The sequence below is a fragment of the Falco biarmicus genome, chromosome 13 (genome assembly GCF_023638135.1).
Source record: "Falco biarmicus isolate bFalBia1 chromosome 13, bFalBia1.pri, whole genome shotgun sequence".
Classification (NCBI taxonomy): Eukaryota; Metazoa; Chordata; class Aves; order Falconiformes; family Falconidae; genus Falco; species Falco biarmicus.
Window position 1 is genome coordinate 14,103,775 of NC_079300.1, and position 19,870 is coordinate 14,123,644.

Sequence of the window (19,870 nt, forward strand, 5' to 3'; positions counted from 1 at the left end):
AAATTTTACCAGTGTGAGAGTCCCAGGGAAGCCAAGTTCAGGGTTTACTTTCAATACGAGCTCAATTTCTACTGAAGGCACCAAATTGCACAATAGAGATTTAAACTGAGAAGTACTCTTATATGAATATTTGGGAACAGATCAGTCTCTGGATACAGCAAGACCTCTACTACTTAAAAGAAAGCTGAAAATGCATTGCTGCTGAATGTTGTTGCTAGTTGATGAGATGATGTGAGAAATATCTGTAGTTTTAGCAATGAGGCATCCCACAGGAGAGTCTGTACAGGAGCCAAGGGCAGAACAGGCGTAAGAGAACCACACATACAGCCAAATAAGAAGTCCTTATGGAGGAAGACTGAGACACGCACTAGCAGAAATCTCCATGCTGCTGTTAACGTAGTCTACGGGTACAAAGCCTTTTGCATCAAAATGGCTGCAAACCAGATACAGGTTACCTGAATGTTTTTTTCACAACTCCATTCACAGTTATATTAACAATGATCATTACCTGATGTTTACCTTGAACTAAACAGTGTAGTAGCTATCTATTTCATAATGTCGACTAGGAAGCCAAAAGCCAAAAAAATTCTGGACTGGCAAACCACACCTCACAAACAAAGGGGGAAAAGGTGTTAGCAAAGAAAATAATTTAATGAAAAAAATACTTAGCAAAATTAACTATGATGGCACCACCAAGAAGGGACATATCTCTGCATATGCAATACCATCAGTCAGCTTACAAATATGGAAATTAAGATAACAAGTGAAGTACCTGGAAGATGGCACAGGACACTGCTGTGCTAAAATACTTGCAGAGAAATACACAGAGGACTAGGAATAAATCTCTTGCTCTGTATTGCTATGAATTACTTGCACTTTTGTGGTGCCTTGGAGACCCATTAAGCCCCATTTTGCAAGGTGCAGCTCAAACTGCCAAAGAAGCCTGTCCCTGCACAGACTAAGACGAGTGTCTGCAGACCTCAGGAGTATAAGAAAACAAAGGCTAGTATTAGCTAAGACTAAAAGGTGGGAGGCCTAAGCATAACAATAACAAATATCTTGCTAATATTTTTGCTAGCATCACAACAGAGCAGCACAGTACTCTACAACTATCTTCAATATTTCACTGTGTTTCTTTGAAGTATCATGCATTAGTTTCTGTCAGAATCAGGAGTGGTCTAAGGCTCTGAGTCAGCACAACACACGAGTATGAATCTGCTACTAAACATGTGCTTACATCCTTATGACTTGTTTGCATTAAAGTGAACATAGACAGGAGAAGGGCAAAGGACTTGGTCAATCTGCCATTCAACTTAAGCGCACAAAGTGCCAAATAGTTTGGTATAAATCACTTACTATTAGGAAACCTCTTCAGATCAGATGATCAAGGGCATGTAAGTAGCTCACAGCACTCTAGGCTACTGCTGCTGTAGTCCACATTTCCATGGTCCTTCCTCTTCCGTAATTTATAATCCTCTTGATGGTTCACATCTCTGATGGGCATAGCCCCCACGGTGCCATGCTGGAGCCAGCACTACACCTTCAGGGCTCTTGTAGGAGTATACAACTCCTAAGGCACGCTTACCCTTTTGAAGAAGTAGCAAGGAGAACTCTCCTCCACCAGGCCCAGCCCACAGTGACCTTTTTATAAGAGGAAGCTTTAATTTTTATTGCACATTTTTCAAGAACATAAAGCCCAACCTTAATGGAAAAGGAACAAATGCAGCCAAGAAGAGGGACAGTATTTTAGGAGCCTGATTCAAAGCAATAGACCATACCTGGAGTGCTCAGGCTCGTGGTGGCATGGTCAGTTGGAAATAACAATGAGAGATCGTTCCCATAGACTGCCTCCTTGTAGCACAACATCATGAAATACAAAGACTACACAATGTTCAGTATCGTTTGATCAGAGTGGGAGAAATAAGGGAAGATTCAGTCACCACATATACATCAAGCACACTTCAGCATAGGATCCACCAGTAAAGCCAAGCCAGCTCAGCAAAGCAACTATTAGAACACTATCATCAACTTCTAGTTCGCTTAAGTTACAGCCTAGCGTGGCCTATGGCCTTAGCACCACCCTGTTTTTACCAGTAGGTTATTGTACTCTCTATTGCCCCAGGTTTCCAAATGACACAAAACAAACATTCACACACAACACCACGAAGAAAACTCCAGTACAGTTTTCTGCTGAAAAGAGAACAACATGTGCAATACCTCCAAGCACAGCCACAATTTGTTCTATTTATTTATCATATTGTTCCTCTAAGCAGGATATTTTCAAGGAGTCAAGACTACTCCCTCAAAAGTTTTCCAGCACATCCCCTATTGCCATAAGCCAGTCACAGACAACACAGACAATCCTCGTGGGAGGGAAGGGGATACTGAGGCATGAACAGGTGGCTATAACCATTTACATTTTTTCCTTAGCAAGGCCAGAAGGGAATCCAGGCTACCTCAGCAACAGTATTTCCCCAAGCGCAGCCTTCCTCTTCAACAGACAACACCAAGCATTTAAACAGGAGGCGTGGAAATTTTTCTCTTCTAAGAGCAAGATCTCACATAAGGGAACTGCACCAGTGTTAGCAAGCAATATTTTAAAAGGCGTCCTTGTAAGCATCAGGGTTCAATAAGCAGATCTATTCAAAAGCCAAGTAGGAAGTGAAACGCAGTTAAGCTCACAGCCATAGAGTTATTGCTATAACTTCTGCAGATCTTAGTAGGATTGGGTTTCTTTCCGTAGAATCTTACCCAGTGTTGAAGAAAGGGAAAGTCACAGTCATGAAACACAGGTAGCACAAAAGAATTTGCAAAGACACCATTTAAAAAGCTTCAACAAGATTACTCTAAAAATCAGGGGCAGTGCCCCACCAAACCACGGCACTTGTGCACTTACTCCCCTCTTCAAAAAGTGCTCAGGTACAGCTCAAGATCCAGAATAGCCTTCAGCCCGTCACCCCACTGCACTCCCCATCCTGGTGCAATATTCCCTGCCCAGCAGGCTGGGTGCTGAGAGAGGTGCTGAAGTCTCCCAGCCCCCCATCAGGAACAGCTAGGGACTTCCCTTTGCTTCTAGGGGCATTCCCCACTCACAGGTGCATTCAACACCCTCTACCAGAATCAAGTTGCAACATTGCTACTACAAACACGAGGCACAGGGAGCTCTTACTGCGGGCCCAACCCCAGAACTGCATGGAGCCATAGATGCTCCAGGGAAGGTTACCATTATCCTGAGGAGGTGGTAACGGAGCCCATGGTTGGGAGCCTGAGATGGGAGGAGAGATACAGGGGTCCCATATGGAGAAAAGGGACCTGCGTGGGTGTGGGCTGCAGGCGGGATGAGGGACACTAGTGAGGGTCACATCAGAGGTGGGGATCCATGTGGGGGAAAGGGACCCCCAGGGGGGTTCCATTTTGGGTGGGGGGCTGCAGATGGGGTATGGAACCTGCTTAAGCCTGCGGGACACATGGGGTGGAGGCCGCGGGTGGATGGGGTCCGTGCCGGGAGCCGGGGGGCAGGAGGGAGCCGGGGTCGGGGGTGCCCGGTGGGGTCAGCACCGCGGACAGCGCCCGGCCCGTCCGGCCACCTGTGCGCGGCGCCGGCGACGGAGCGGCGGGGGGAGGGCGAGGAAACGGGGCCAGCCCGGGCCAGCGGCTCCCGGGCGGGGAGGCGAGGGCGGCGGGGACAAGGACGCGCGCTCCCCACCTGGGCTGTGGCTGGATCTCAGGCGCCTTCCACAGAGACACTGCAGCATATGCGAGCCTTTCTCCAGGAGAAGCCCGAGAATCCTCATGGATTTCACTTTGTGGCTCCCTCCCGCTCCTCGGAAAAGGGACCGGCCACGGAGCGGCCGGCTCTCAGCGGCGGGGCGCCGGCCCCCCTCGCCGTCGAACTTGCCGGCCCATCGCCGCGGCCCCGCCGCGCCCGGGGGAGGGTGGGGGGCCCCGCCGCCACTTCTCGGGACTTCGCCGCTGGGGGAGGGCAGGCTTCGCCGGGAAGCGGGGCGGGCTGGCTGGAAGGACGTCAAGCCCTAGAAACACGAGCGGCCGGCTCCCAGCCCTGCCCCCTGTCGGCGCAGCCCCCGCCGGGGCGGGGAGCCGCCGCCGGGACTCCCCCAGCCGCCGGCAGGCTCGGCCGCGCCGCTCCGCTGGCGGGGAGGCGGGCGGGGTCTCTCGCCGTCTGCCCCCGCCGCCGCGCTGAAGTTGCCCGAGTGCCGGCGGGGCGGGAGGCGCCGCGATGCCCCCCCCCCCCCCCCGCCCCCCCTCCCTCCCGGGGATGCTGCCGGGGTCGGCCCGGTGCTCCGCGGCCGCTCCCAGCGGGAGCCGGCACCACGTGCAGGGGGCACCGGGGGCGGCCTTCCCGGGGCTGCCCGCCCGGCACCGACCACGGGACCTGCAACGTGGCCGGGAAGAAGACACACCTCTTGTCTCGAATCACCAGTAGGAGCCGTGCCCAGGAGCAGGGGTGCTCCCGCCAGCGCACGCCTTAAACGAGCCGAGGCTCCTGGTTCACGCTGGCGCATCCCAAGGCTCCATCCAGCCTCTTGCAGAGGCCGCTCCGCTGGGACCGACGGTTCACGCTTTTCTACCCATTTTTAGACCGTCGCGGTTACAGCGTGGCAGACATAAGCCCAGCTCAGGGTTCACACTGCACGAGGAAGGGCAGGGCCTGTATTTCCTATGTGAGGAAGGTTGGGGAAAGCTCCTCAGAGCCGTCTTTGATTCATGAAATCACACAGTGCAAAACCCACAGCATGAGGCTGGAAAGCACAAAAAGCTCCCTCCTCAGAGGAAACAGTGTCGGTGTATGCAAAAACCTCTCAAATGAACTCTTCCGCCTGAGTAGACCTGGATACTCTACTGAAAAGCAGCTGCCTCTGGGACAAAGCTGAACTTTGCACCAGGGTGCAGTTTCTGCCTGGGTTACCTCCTCATGCCCCACCTTCCAAAGCCACCGCTGCTTTTGTTTCCCCTGGCACCTGGCAGAAGTGGCCATGCTCCTGGCCAGTGCACGGGGTGGAAGTTTTTATGGGCCAACACTCCACAGGGATTCGAGAGCAGGGATACAGACTTGGTTGTTAACACTTGCTAGGATGTCTCAAACAAAAAGAATGAGGCACAGGCAGTATGATACGGGATGCAACACTGGTTTGCTCACTGGGAATCCCGTTAGGATGAAACAGTGAAAGCTATAAAATACATGGAGATCAGAGTACCAAGGCACATAAACCAGGCATAGCAAAAGAAACACTGTTCTAGTGTGAGAGTCTGTTGAGGATCTGTGGCAAAACTATTACTTGTAAGAGCACCTGAAGTCTTTCAAGCCCTCAGTAAACACCCTACAGTTTCAGTTTTCCTCTAAAACAGGGGAAAAAAAACCCAGTTAAAATGCTAAATGTTTCATGAAATGGAAGCTCTTATTTTCCAGTCAGCCCTACTTCATACACTAAAAACAGCACTTAGCTAGAAGCAAAGCCACTAGCATACAGTTCAGGACTGTTAAAAGGATGCAAGGTATTAATAACTAACCCCTGGGATCCATGCTAAACTCAGTTTTTGTTGTTTTCTGTGACTTGTGCTTAAAATCATCACTCTGTATGTCTTATAATTCATAAGCTATTTTATGCAGGACCTGGCACATGCACCAAGCCACAGCAAAAAGCTAAATTAAACTGCCCTTCTCCCTCCTCTGTACATGTCTCCACTTACCCAGGATCATTGTTCCAGCGACACTCCTTAGCAATACTTGCTCTACAACAATCACAGAAGACCACTGTGCCATGCCAGGGCAGACACCAAACTGAGACTAAGGCTGTTACTTCTCCCTTTCACCCATAGTTGTCCTTCGGTTCTCTACTAGACCGGACCAGCGAGCAAGCCTGTAGCCCCTCTGGAACAAGGCCAGAAGTAGTTCGCACAGTGAAACCCTAAAACCAACCAGTTATTCTTGAGTACTTCTGTAATAGCACAATAAAATAATAATCCTCTTTCTGCAAACGCATCAGCAGCATGTTTGAGATGAGAACGATTCTAGATCTGGCAGATCAAGGACAGTACAGTGAGATCTGAGATCAAGGTGCCCTCCTTGCTAAGCAGCCAACATGGAGCTGTAAATGAGGGGGCTCTGATTTAGAGATCCCAGTACTGAAGTGCAGCACCAGGTACCAGAGCAGAAGTGCGTCTAGATATTATAGATATTAAACTAGCGTGGGAACAGACAGGCATTATCACCTGGGCATGCAAGGACAAGCATATCGGGCACAATACAGATGTTTGTAAGAAATAAAAAAAAAAAAAAAGAAAGAGAGAATGCAACAGGTAGCTGAATTTTGAGACCTCTGTTCATTAAACTAACATAGCTGTTCTTGGAAAATTGACTCAAAATAACCCACAAAACCACTAATACAATAATCCCTGTTTCTTTGGGGCGTTTCCATCACCTTGCAGTGAGGCTGATGATCCAGGCTTAACCCACCAGGACTTCTGCCTTTGTGGGACAGGCTCCAAGGGGTCAGTTCCTGATTCACATCACAGCAAAGGAGGGCAGAATCAAATCAGTGAAAAGAATGAATGAGCATTACTTGACATTTCCAAAGAGGGGTCATGAGGGCTGCAACAAGCACACCTTCTTTCAAACTGAGTAGGTTTAAGTAACTTTAAACAGCGAAATAAAAGCATAATAATGGCAAAGGATGATTCTTTAGGAACTGTGATGCATATGACTCAAGTGTTTACATGCCACAAAATGCTCAGTAATACCATGTACCCAATTAGGTAAATCTTAACCCAGTGAACAAAGCTTATAGAACTCAGAAAGACAAATGGAGCTGAGATAAATCGAGATGTTGCTAGATGAGTTAACTCATTTTAATCCAAAAACAAGGTAAACCAAAATAAAATGTATTTCTCTGTAAAGGGACAGCATGTACCCAAACAATATTTCAGTGGGATGTAAGTGACGTGTAAATCTTGCTATGACCCCATCGATGAGCTTGCACTACTGAATAATAATGCAAATAACATCTCAAAAGTTACTGTGAAAATGTTACAGATATTTAAGGTTTTGCCCATTGGTAGAACATGGGTATTAGAAATGATAGTGTTCTTGAATAAAAGCAGAGGTTGTGTCTGCTGGAACACAAAGGAAGCTGTGAAAGACTCATTGAGGTCAGAAGACAGTTACAGGGAACACAGTGTCATGTGTGTTTCTCCCTTATTAAATTAAAATGCCATTGGCCTTCTGAAGCACAGAACAGAAACGAGAATATGTTTGGGATTATGGATTTTAAATTAATACCTTCTACTAAAAAGAGGAATGCACTGTGCTCTGATCAGAGAAAAATAAGGTGATTTAGCAGACAAGGCTCTTTGCTAGGTATTAAAATAGCATAATGTGCATGAGTACATCAGTTAAAAAGCCAAAAAAGAAAGAAAATCTACACAGTTCAAAGAAGAGACTAGTCAGGAAAGGTAATTTCCTTGTGTTCATACAAAAGCAGGTAATAATCTTTCAAGGTTTTGGGTCCATGCAGTTCCTGTTTTCACCCATATTGACTACCTGTAGTTCTTTGAACATTGTGACCGGTACAAGAAAAGCAGCCTGGGCAGGTGGGGTTGGGGGGATGTTGATGTTGGGGAGTGGGGCGGGGGGGGGCAGGTTTTGCGTTTGGGTTTTTTTTTTTGCAACACTTTGCCCTTATGTTTTCTGGCCAACACAGGTGGATACAGTGAGAAATGGCCCATTAACCTCAACAGCTTTTTCCAAGCTGGTGCCAGTGCAATCTCAGACCTTGTCCCTCTCCGCAAATTTACAACGCTCCTATGGGAGCACTCGGTGCTCATTTCCTGACAGTTGTTCCATGGAGCTATTTGCGATCAGTGATGGCAGATAACCACTTCTCAGCATCTTTCTTTGCAGAAGCCATTTGGCCCTGAATAGGCCAAAAAATATAACCCTTTCCAGTGCAAACAAGTACTTACCCCACCGTCACCCCTGTGCTCTCTGAGTATTTCTGTTTACCCTTTACCCCTTCTCCATGAAGCAGAGCACTGCTGGCAAGGCAGGATGGCAGGATCTGCTTCAGAGATACCTAACCATGTACAGCTTTACTGCATCGAGCTCCACCAAAGCACAGGGCGCTCATGCCAGAGCCAGTGGGAGCTGCAGTGCAAAGTTCAGGGGTTTGCTGAAGGTCACACAACAAAAAAGTAGGGAATCATCTGTCAGCCCTCATTCTGGTGATTTAATGAGAGGATTAGCCTCTTCCTGATCAGTATAAAATTGCACTCGTCATAAGGCAAAGATTCTGCTAGAAACTCTACCACAGAAAAGGTATACCACGCACTTTCTGACAGCAAATAGAAGATGAGACAAAAAAAAAAAAGACATAGCTTGATTTTGTACATCAGATGAGAAAGACTAGTTTCTTGGCTGCTTTTCTGTGGTCAAAAAGCAGTGCTATCATATGAACAAGAGCGAACAGAAACCTCTTAAGTTCCTGGTGGCAAGACAGACTTGGTAAAATCTCAGCCTCGTCTCAGCTCATCAAAGCAGATACGGGAGAAAAAGATGTCCCATAGCCTTGATCATTTAACAGGTTTATCCTCAGACCACAAAAAGGTAATAATAATACTTAGTACTTGTACTTCCAGACATTAACAAAAAATCTAATATTACGTGTAAAGAAGGCTTTGTGTATCAAATGTCTCCATACTGAATTAGTGAGAAGTGGTGGTTCTGGGTATTCTTCAGCACAGTGACATTTCCTCAGAAGCTGGAACTTCTAGGACTTCTCTAAATGTATTTTGATAGTAGTACCAGCAGCTCAGAACAGATGCTCTGGAAAAAGGGGCAGCCGTGCATTGCTCCTTCCACCCGTTTCCAGAGCCTGGCAGCTTTGCAATTTCCTCATCCACAGGATGTCTCACAACGTGATTAAGAACCCTTGATGGATTTCTCCACAACAAATTTTTATAATTGGTCTTTGAAGTCAGTAATACTGTTGGTCTCCTCGCTATCTTTTAACGAGAAGTTCTACAGGTTAATCATGTGCCAAGAAAAAGCTTTTATTAGTTTAAAACTGCTTCTCAGTAGTTCTGTTTAATGCTCACTTTAGCAGTTATATTGTGAAATGGTAATTTTATATTCTCCATGACAGTCATGGTTTTATACATCTCTGTCGTATTTCTCTCCTCAATTGTTTCATTTCTGAAGACACCTGCAAATGCCTGATCTGTTCCATTGCTCCCCGGGCAGCAGCTATTCTGCACGCTCCACTGACCTTGTCACTGTTTCCTGTGCCTTTCTTGCTCTATTGCGTCTCTTCTGAGACAGGATAACTAGAGCTGCACACAGTAGTCAAGGTGTGAGTGCACCAGGGATTTCTAGCACGGCAGGGTGATAGCTCCTCGTTGCTCTCCTTACCTTGCATCTGCTGAGCTAGCACATTCAGAGAGACCTACACTCTCTCTGAGGCCATTTTCCAGAGAGAACATGGCCCCAATAGCAATCCTGACCATGAGTGACCACAAATAGATATTTTGGGGGGTTTTATCCATGGGTACATTACCCTGCACCCCTCAGTTTATACTGCTGTTAGTTCACCAGACACTATATCAGGAGATCCTTCTGCAACTCTTTCCTGCCCACTCCTGTTTTGCTTACTTCAAATGATTTTGTTTGTCTTCTCTCCACCCCTTCACTCCTCAAGATCACTTAGGAGCGCGTTGGACTGCGCAGTCCTGTCCCTCTCCACTGGCAATTTCCCAGCTGATGAGACCTGCCCACTTTTATTTAAAGGAAACACCCAGCGAGGGAGGCATTTTAGAAATCCAAGTGCATGATGACTTCTGCGTCACCTTTACCTAGATGTTCGGGGAATGCCAAGAGATTTGGGGGGCACATTCCCCCTGGCAAAAGCCGTGCGGTCCCTTCCCCAGATGATCAAACCTGGCTGCCAGGACCCCGCAGGGTGGAGGGCTCCCATTTTTTGCAGATAGCTGAATTTCAGGGCAAACCCCCAGATGTCACCACATTTGTCCTTTGCACCCGGGAGTAGCAGAAGCACCTTCTAGAGGCACCTCCTTGCTGGGTACAATTCCCCTGCCAGCTCTGCTTGCTGTTCCACGTCCCATCAGTCTCTGCAGCCCCTCGCAAGGGAAAACACACAGGAAGGCAGAAGATCTCGCCCATCTGCTGATCCCTCCAGGCTGAGGTTATGAGAGACGAAAGCAGATTAAAAGGGCTGTAACGCAGCCGGCGTGGGGAAGATCTGACCCCCAGAGCCCCAGCAGCTGAGGTTGGCAATGGTGGCTTTGCCTGAGGCACGACCCAAGTTCAGAGAGCGACAGCTCACGGTTGTGCCAGGTTTGGAGGGGCAGGCAAGTGAGCTTGCTGGCCAGCCGAGCTGCGGGGCTCTGCCCACCGGCTGGCCCCTTGGCTCCTGTGTTTTCAGCAGGCAGCCACCAAGGCAAAGCCAGTGCTGGAACAGGTGCACCTTCAACCAGGGTGTGCTCCTGGCTTTCCCCCTGATTCACGGCATGAAATATTAACACTTGGCAGGCCGCTTTCCTCATCTAAGAGTGCAATTAATCCATCCATCTCAAAGCAAAAAGTAGGGAAGCCTAATAAACAAGATTTTCTGAGGGCAAGTACAATAGATCACCCCTGCAAGAAGCCAGCAGAGGCTGGCTTCCCCCCGCTAGCAAGCTCACTCCTAACCTTCAGGAGTGCATCTGAGGTCGGGAGCAGCATCCATGGAAGTATGAAGCTCCCCATCTGCCTACTTCCAGTGACATTTACAGAGCCATTTACTGTCATCCAGATCTGAAGAGTATTTATTCTGGCGTGCTAATACAACATGTGTGGCACAGTCTCATTGAGACAAGCAAGGACTTGCCTGCCTGCCTTGGGAACGATGGTACAAGAAACACTTTCTGCTCTAATTCACAGCTGCTTCTCCCATCACAGTAAAGCTACTGCTGGGCCACTGTGGTTCAGACCCTCACTCATTAACAGGCCAGCGCAGCTGAAGACCACGTGAAGACACAATTGAACCACAGATTACACTGGCAAGACTGCTGTTCTGGAACATGTCGCTCTCAGCTCCTCCACTGTAGCATCGCTAAGGCAGCCGGGTCTTTACCAGACCCACACACAGCTTTGTCCCTGCTAGTTCTGAAGGCAAAACAAGTGACAAAACCCAGATAATAAATAATAATGCTACAGACTAGTTTTAACGTGGCTATACATGTAAAGGAAACCCATATTTCAAGAGAATTGAAGGCTAAGTTTACAAGACCTTTATGATCCAACCTTGAAATCCTGGCTTCTTAGGATAGGACTTCCTACTGGATACATTTTTTCCAGATGAACTTAGATTTGAGGACTTTTTATCTGGAAGACTTCCTTGTTTGAGACTGTCTCATGCAGTGTAGTCCTTACCAGAATGCAAGAGAGCTAAGAAAGAAAAAGACACTCAGATTTTCTTTTTCAGGGATCACTGTTGCTTTTTGGCAGATGCTCCAAAGCAGCAAAAAAATACACACACATCATTTTTCCTTAAAATGACATTTTCTAAAGTATTTCAACTTTGTTGATATATTTTGACAGTACTATGAAAAAAAAGCTGCAAGAAAAGGTTTTGACCTTACCAAAATGAAACATTTCCGTAAGTTTCTCAAACAAAATTTGATAATTGAGGAATGCCAGGAGTGTTTGGCCGACACTGGTGTGAACAGGGAAGACCTTAACTCCCACCCCATTAAGCCGCAACTTCCACACATCTGCTGCAGCCCCAGCCCCATGCGCAGAGATACATGTGTGTCACAGACGGGCTTCACAGGACAGAGAAGATTTTCTGCTGTTCTGTTTCAGGACAAATGGTGCAGGCAGTTGATACTACCAGGCTCAGACACTGCCAGCTGCAAGGCAGACCCTCCACCCTCTACTATGAGAGCAAAAGCAAATGTAAGTAACACATTCAGGGTTCTTCCGTGCGTTTGACTCATGGTTTAGGGTCTTTTAAGGTTTCTGTTGTTAGCTTTTCTCTGCAGCTGTTAGAAACAGAAACTATCTAAATACACGGTTGTCATTCTTATGCAATGGCTTGGGGTTTTAAGACAGGCCCCAAGTTTTCTACAAGTTAGCAACACCAGTCAGCAATAATCACACCAGTGGCAGGTAACGTGGCTGGCTCCCAGAGACAGGAATCCTTGTTGACTTGTGACATTCTTGGTAATGGCCTTCCTCTGCTGCTGCAAACAGAACGGTGCCAGCCCAGATGTGGCTTGGACTGATTATCAGGCCCTGGAAAGCTCTGCTCCCCTACGAGAAGGTGAAAATCCTTCTTTCCTCAGCAGCCGAAGACTTTTCACTTATGCCAAAACAAAGTTCCAGCGACTCTCCTTGTAAAACATGTATAACCTGGCAAAACTGGGGAGAAACAAAAAGCGTTTCAATGAAAGATGAAGCACCATTCTATGAAGACTGCTGCGGAGCATGGCAAGGAAGAAGAAAACACAAAAGAAGAACGACCAATGGGTGGAATTTCAAGGGGGAAATAAAACACAGGAGGAAAATACTTCTGTGTGTGAGCAGATAAATCAGCAAGACACTACTTTGTCAGCAGGGGAATGTTACCAAAGGCCCTGAAGGTCGATCACTGCAGTGACTGTCTGCTTCCTGCAAGCAAAGTTCAAAACCTGAACCATACAGAAGGCACATGTGATGGATCTGGCACAGCACAAAATGCAGCTTGGCACAAGCTAAAGCTGTAACTGCAGCAGCAGAACAGAAAGAAGAAGGGTTAGAAGATAGAGAGGTGGCTGCAGAGGATTTACTAACAATGTTAGGGAACTGGGACTGGATTCAGACCTGGTATGAACTGATACTGCTCCACATAGCCCATACGTTTCAGGCACTGATTTGTTCGTTAAGTTTTTTTAACAGGCACTTCAGGGATTCAAAGATGGAATGATAAAGCTGAGCTGCTGACCTAACAGCATGTGCTAAGCTATTTATGAGTCACTAAAACACACCTCTTTAATTCTCACCTTAGCTTGTAAATGGCACGTGGCCAATACACCTTCTCCAGCTACTGGAGAAAAGTCACCACAGCATGTTATCTGCTGAGGCTGTTGGCAGAGCCACTGCATCAACTCTGCTGCAGGACATGTCTGACCTCCAGCCAGTCCTGCATTGGCCTTCTGCCTGTTTACACTGGGACAGCCACAGTCATTGCCCAAACAAGTACCACGCAATGACAGCACTAAGTTTTAGGAAATCTTTCCAGTGCTTTAACAACCCTCAGACAAGAAAGCCCCTGCAGAATCAAAAAACATGAGTGCAGACCTGAGTCATCCGAGTCCTCAGTGCCGCCTAGCCCCATGCACCATTTCTATCCCTGCACAAGTGGTCCCACCAGGTATACTGAGCTCATGAGCAAGTGGAAAAACAGCATTTCCCATTCCCAGAGAGCTGTGTCTTACAATTCAACAGTAAAACAGTAGTTATGATGAGAAAAATGTACAGTTAAAGCAAAACTGTTCTGAGCAAGCTATCACATGTCACGTATCTGTCCCCAGACCACTGCCAAAATTCTTTCCTTCTAGCTGGCATTTACTTAAACCTCCAAGGCAGAGATGATCTCAACTATCTGGTACTGGGGTTCACATAAACCCTCCTTAGATGTTACATCCCTCCCAGGAGCAGTGAAAGGAGCAATGAGGCCTCCCTTTGCTTTACCTAGTTACTTGGAAGGCCATCCCTGCATCCAAATTCCAGCACTCAGAGGCTTGACTTACACTTTCTCCACCGCTTTGGTGTTACCCTGGTCCCACAGGGGATTCTCCATCCCCCAGTCCCCTTCTCTCTCAGCTGCCAAGCACAGACTTGTCAAGATGACTCAGACCTAGGGAATGCCATCTCAAGGTCCTCCTGTTATAGAACAATCTCTGCCTATCTCCAGAAGGTCCTCATGGGTCTGGATTGGGGCTGCTGTGCCAGGGAGAGGGAAGCAATAGTTGCTTTGTGAGGAAAAACAGACCCATAGCAGCAAGCTTGTGCTGCTTCCCCTCTGTTGGAGTCTCAGTTCATCCTTGCTTAAGCCTCATGGGAGCAGCATGATGTTAAACACAAGTTTAGCTATTTGATTTTCATGATGGCAGAGCCACAAGCTCCTGAGGGCAGTGTCAGGCACACTATGAGGCAGTATGTGACATCTGAGGATGTGAGGAATGGAAAGGCATGTTCCCAGGGGCATGTCTTCCCTTTTCCCCTGCTGAGTTACAGCAAGTGTCATGGCCACATCACCTATTTTTCATTCCCGTGTGGTCAGTGTCAAGCCACAATGAAACCATAAGGAATCCAGCATCACTCAGCAGTGTACAAAAGCATTCTGGTTGCTCTGCAGAGTTGGATTGTGTAGTGTGCAGTGTTGCAGTAAAAAAAAAAAAAAAAAAAAAAAGAGTCTTATATCAAGAACTTGAGTCTCCATTTTTGTTTGTTAACACTCCCTGAACCACAGCAATGGCAAGCAAGAGCGAGACATAGCAGAAAACAGCCTTGCTCCTCACCCTGCTCCCTCAGTCACCCTTCCGGTTACAGCAAGAGCTGTCAGGTAAGACCACAACTATCCAAGATGGTTAATACCAACAGCAACCTACATGAAGGAAAGCAGGTGAAAGCAGAAGAATCATTCTCAGGATGATGCTGTCAGGGGACAGATTGCCCAAGATATGCGCTTTTTCAGAATGTGAGTGGGACTTGGGCCTCCACCCAGCTGCAGTAATTTGTCTGCCTTTCCCCAGGCTCAAGCCATCACCGACTTGGGCAGCAGGGGAGAAGGGTGTTTGCTGCCAGCGTCCACTGGACACAGCGTGGCCATGAGTCAGGCTGTCCATGCAGCGGAGCAAGCATCACTTGTGAGGAAACCCAGGGATGGCTCTGGTGCTCAGGCCCCTCCACGCTTGCCACCCTGCCCCTTGGCAGAGCACCCCCGGGCTTGGGCAGGAGGGCACCAGAGCTCCCTCTTTGCCCGTTTATCCAGACCAAAAGAAGTGGGAACATATCCCAGCGAGCACAAAAAGTGTGACAGCCCTCAGTCTCCAGGTAAAACATGCAGATGCCTTTGATGAGAGGCAGAACAGATACCAGCTTCACTTGCGCGCCATCAGGGGAAGCATCTGGTAATGGGCCTACATTAAGACAGAGTAAATTAATAATCAGGAACAATCTTTGAGCTGACGTCTGCTCCAGCCTGTGGGATGGTTTCTGAGCAGCTAAAACTAGAACAGAGCAATTCCTGGGGAAAAAGTCATAGGGAAAAGCCTGCACTGGTCTGCCAGGGATGCAGCAGTGCCTGGATAATCTCATTTTAAAGTTTCTTCCTTCTGTTTTTCCCCAGCTTGCTCTCCCAGTTAGGTCCTCATCTTGTAGAAACTGTTGGGTCACGTCCCATGGTTTCTTCCTTAGTGCCATTCTCACCAAGGGATGTTTAATGCAGGATGACTGCAGAGGCCAGTTACCATTTCTCTTAGAGGTGTTTACACCAACTAGGATTGATGGAGATAGGCACGTGGTGGCATAGCCAGCCTGTCGCACAGCAGCTGTGTTTGCGCTGCACTTCACCGAGACCCTGCTATTTACATTTGATGTCCCAATTTTTCTAACTTCCTTTTAGTCCACCTTGCACGCTTCATATTCCTTCATAATCTTTTTGTAATTCCATATCCCTATTAAGAACTCATTCACCCACCAGAAAAATCATGCTGAAAAGAATGGGATTAGATAAGCTGGTGATGGTTCAGCCCAGGGTCAGAGTTGTTAACACAGACACAAAATGCTATGTGTAGACCAGTATAAGGCTGTTCTCTCAACACATCACAAGAAGTTACAGAAGGTAGAGCAGCTGCCGTCCACTCTCACAAGGGCAGTAGCCCTGAATGACCTTTCATGCTATAGTACTGCTGCCAGGATCTTCCCATCCTACAACTGCTTTTGAAAAATGGGAGACGGCCCTGGGGGCTGGGACCAAGCAGGAGCCACAAGGATGCTGTTTCTGCAAGTGGTGCAGTAGAGCAGTTCTACAGTGTCTTACTTGGAAAATGGAGAAAAGATTTATTGTGAAGGATTTGGCTGATTCTTATTCTTTACACAAACACTATGACCACAGTTTAAGCATCGCAAGGGTTTACAGAAGTTTTCCCCTTTGGTGGTATATGGTTGAACAGCAGACTTTCTGCACAGTTAAGTGTTACAGAAGATAATACCTGTTTATAAGACTACAGGCAATACTTTCTTATAGTTTAATAACAACACTGATGTTGTGGTTTAACCCCAGACAGCAACCAAGCACCACGCAGCCACTTGCTCGCTCCCTTTCACCCAGAGGGATGGGGAGGAGAATCAGAAAGGAATGTGAAACTCAAGGGTTGAGGTAAGAACAATTTAATAGGTAAAGCAAAAGCCGCACATGCAAGCAAAGCAAAGCAAGGGATTAATTCACTGCTTCCCATGGGCAGGCAGATGCTCAGCCATCCCCAGGAAACCAGGGGTCTATCACATGTAACAGTTACTCAGGAAGACAAATGCCATAATGCCAAATGTCCCCCAGTTTATATACTCAGCATGACACCCCATGGTATGGAACACCTCTTTGGCTAGTTTGGGTCACCTGTCCTGGCTGCGTCCCCTCCCAGTTTCCCGTGCCCCTCCAGCCCTCTCACTGGCAGGGCCCAAGAAACTGAAAAGTCCTTGATTTGGTATAAACATCACCCAGCAACAACTAAAAACATGAGCGCCCTATCGACATTGCTCTCACACCAAATCCAAAACACAGCACTGCACCAGCTACTAAGAAAATTAACTCTATCCCAGCTGAAACCAGAACAACTGAGATGGGCCCTTGACGGCTGGCAGCAGGAGGGGTCACTGTAGTGTATGTTAAGTGGGAGAATTCAACTAAAAATAAAAACTGAAGGGAAGAAAACCCAAGAAGTTGAAGCATCTTGTGACAACTCACCCCAGAAGCCCTGTCTGTCTGCCAGGACTGCACTACCCAGGAGCAGGGAGTGAAGCAAAACCATCCACCACCTAATGCTCTACAGCTCTTTAACCCACTCCATCTTCAGCTGCTTTCCATTGCTGGCTGCTTTTAACCTAGTTTTCAACCTCCAGAACTCTTATTTCTGACTACAGCTTTCATTAGTAGGGACACGCTCCCCATCCAGTTCCTTCCAGAGATTTAGGCTATGTCCCCAAAGTGCCTATTTGGGGAAGTTGTCTGATGCACTTGCAGATGGAGGGTGCAGTGCCCTGAAAAATGGGGAGAAGCAATAGCTTCAAGAGTACCTTTTCCCCTTCAGTACTGAGCAGCCAAACCCCACTGGTAAAGCTTTTTGATGGGATTGTTCTTTCCTAACCATTGTCAGTTTTCTTTCCAAAACTAGTGGGAAAGACTGATTTTTAAGGACATACAGCCCTCCTTTCCCTTTCTTTGACTCCTTCCCTCTCCTTTTGGAGGAGTAAGTGATGTAACCTTCTTTTTCTGCTTTTTCACACCTCCATTTTTTATGCCCTCTTATATAGGCAGTTGGGAAAGAGGTTACTTTGCACAAAAAGGGTCTCTGTGCACAACAATGTAATGGCTTCCAGGAGCTCTCAGTGATCACAGATCAACCCTCATCCCCAGTTGGCAAAGTGCTTTCCTGCTGATCCTGCAGCAATCCTAATTTCCTGAAATCCTCCTGTTTTCCTGCAGGAAAATCTTCTCCTGTTATTACACAAACAGGTTCTGTAAGGGGGAGTGCAGCACTCTGTGGTCTCCGCAGCAGAGGTGCTCACACACGTCCCTGGCATCTCCCTTACTGCCTTGCTTTGAGGATGTCAGTCTGCATCTTGTCTTCCTCCAGAACTAGCTGTGGTCTTACAGGATTGAGGTGGAGGTTGGAGAAAAAATTGACTTTAAAGTGTAAAATGCCTCAGTTGAAGCCTTCTCAGTTTCATACTCTCTGCCATCCACTTGGTCACGGAATCCTGGAAGAAGGTACAGGGATTTCAAAGGCTGGTGCATGTGCTCTCTTTTCAGAAAGATCTACATTCTCTTTTGTTGGGAGGTGAGAAGTTTCCCTGAGGGAAATGGATGTAAACTATCTCCAGTCCCAAAGCTTTGTAACCATGTCAGCAAAGCACTACACTTAGCTATTTAGATCTGCTGGGAGACTGGATTTATCAGCTCAGACACCCAGGCAATTACACTGCCTGCAGTCTTGAACCAGACCGAGTCCACCCAGCCCAAAACACAGCCCAAACAAGTTTGCATCTGGCTGCAAAAGATCGTACAACATACCCATGACTACTGGCATCAACTCAAAACAATTCTTTAGTTTAGAAAACATCAGTGCCAGAAGATAGATTGGGGATGCTGAACACCACCAGCAGAACTGTTCCCACAACAGCTGTGTACGTTAACAGATCCTTACAGCATGCCTTGGCAGAGACGCTGAGGTTGGCATTTCTGTCCCCTCTTCACAAACAGGGATACTGCAGCAGGATTGAAAGAAGCAGCTCCCAGAGCCCCATGCAAGCAGCCCACAAGGCGTCGCACTCAGGACTGCTGGTCCTGTGTGCTGGGCTCAGACACCCTGCACCAAGAAGAGACAAGACTTCAAAACCTAAAAGCATGTGCCACACCTCCACGCTGACTGCATTTCCATCACCTCCTGTGGGGTTTCGAGTGGCTTTAAAAACAGCAAATTTGTCCTGGTGGAGGTCAAACCACAGGAAAAGTTGGGTCACCTGCTGTCACAGCATATTCTGTGGTTGAGGTAACCCTACTGCATCCATTTCCCCTGCCTGAACCACAAAAACCTGTTTTTTTCCTTTAAGGTGGCCTTCTAGTTGTGCTTACTGCCCCACCAGGCTTGCAGTCTTACTCTCTTCTCAGGGCTTTTGTAGGCTAGCCCAGCATGAAAGGCACTGGCTGCTCTCCTCTCCAAACCTCCGCCAGGTTCTGAGATAGATGGAGCTGGTTTTAAAATTTATCATGAATTGGAACAGCCTAAGAGGCTAACAATAATCATTCTTCTGAATGTAGCAGCTTACATCCCAAAGGACCTCAGCACAGCTGATTTCTGAAAATATGCACTCAAAACAACAACTGTTTTTATATTTCAGGTAATCTCTTGTGAAACTCAACCTCTGCAGGACTTGCACAATTAGATCTCATTTGAAAACCTGCACAAAACCTCCCTCACTAACTGTATGTTTGAAGTATGTGAACACTAGAAATACCTAGTGCAGACACACACTAGGGAAAAGTGCACACACCCTCCAGCAGTGCTCTTGTATTTCTTTTTTTTTTTCCTTCTGTGCAATGAGTTTGTGATTTCATATCACACCCCACTGCTTCTCAGTCAGTATCACCACCAACTTTTCATCTCCTACAACCAAAGTGCCTCTCAGAGCTCCACCTGGATGGCAACTCAGTCAAGCCCGTGAGCCCCTACACAGGACACAGTTTCAGCAATGCAGGGCTTTACAAACTCATAAAGTAACAAGAAAACCCAAGGCTGGAAGTTGAAACTAAAAAATGTGGAAGTATTTAATGTTGAAGGTGATAAAGCACTGTAACAATTTAACAAGGTGAATCTTCCATCACTGGAAAATTTTAAACCAAGAGGGGATGTTTTCTATAGTCAATGCTGCATTTCAAGCAGGAGTCAATTGAGGGCAGCCCTGTGACTCGCTCTCCGCAGGTCAGACTGGGAAGATCACAAGAGCCTCTCTGACCCCATAACCCAGGAATTAATGCCTGGGAGGAGTTTCTTGCAAAATCTGTCAAACCACTGCCCTTTAAATCCCTACCTACAT

At 47.3% G+C, this 19,870-nt stretch overlaps 1 protein-coding gene across 4 annotated transcripts in view; it reads right to left on the reverse strand.

Moving 5' to 3' along the window:
- Positions 1-19,870, reverse strand: part of FGF12 (fibroblast growth factor 12) — a 227,701-nt gene that overhangs the window by 140,262 nt on the left and 67,569 nt on the right. Inside the window, exon 1 of one of the 4 annotated variants that reach the window (XM_056358898.1) lies at positions 4,422-4,540. The exons of 2 other annotated variants lie outside the window; for them this stretch is intronic. Coding sequence is in view for 1 of the 2 variants with exons in the window: in XM_056358895.1 (XP_056214870.1) it covers positions 3,707-3,794 (88 nt within the window). In the remaining variant the exon portion in view is untranslated. Of the gene's footprint in view, positions 1-3,706; positions 4,330-4,421; positions 4,541-19,870 lie in introns of those variants that run through there. One more of the 4 variants, XM_056358895.1, reaches the window with a different exon arrangement.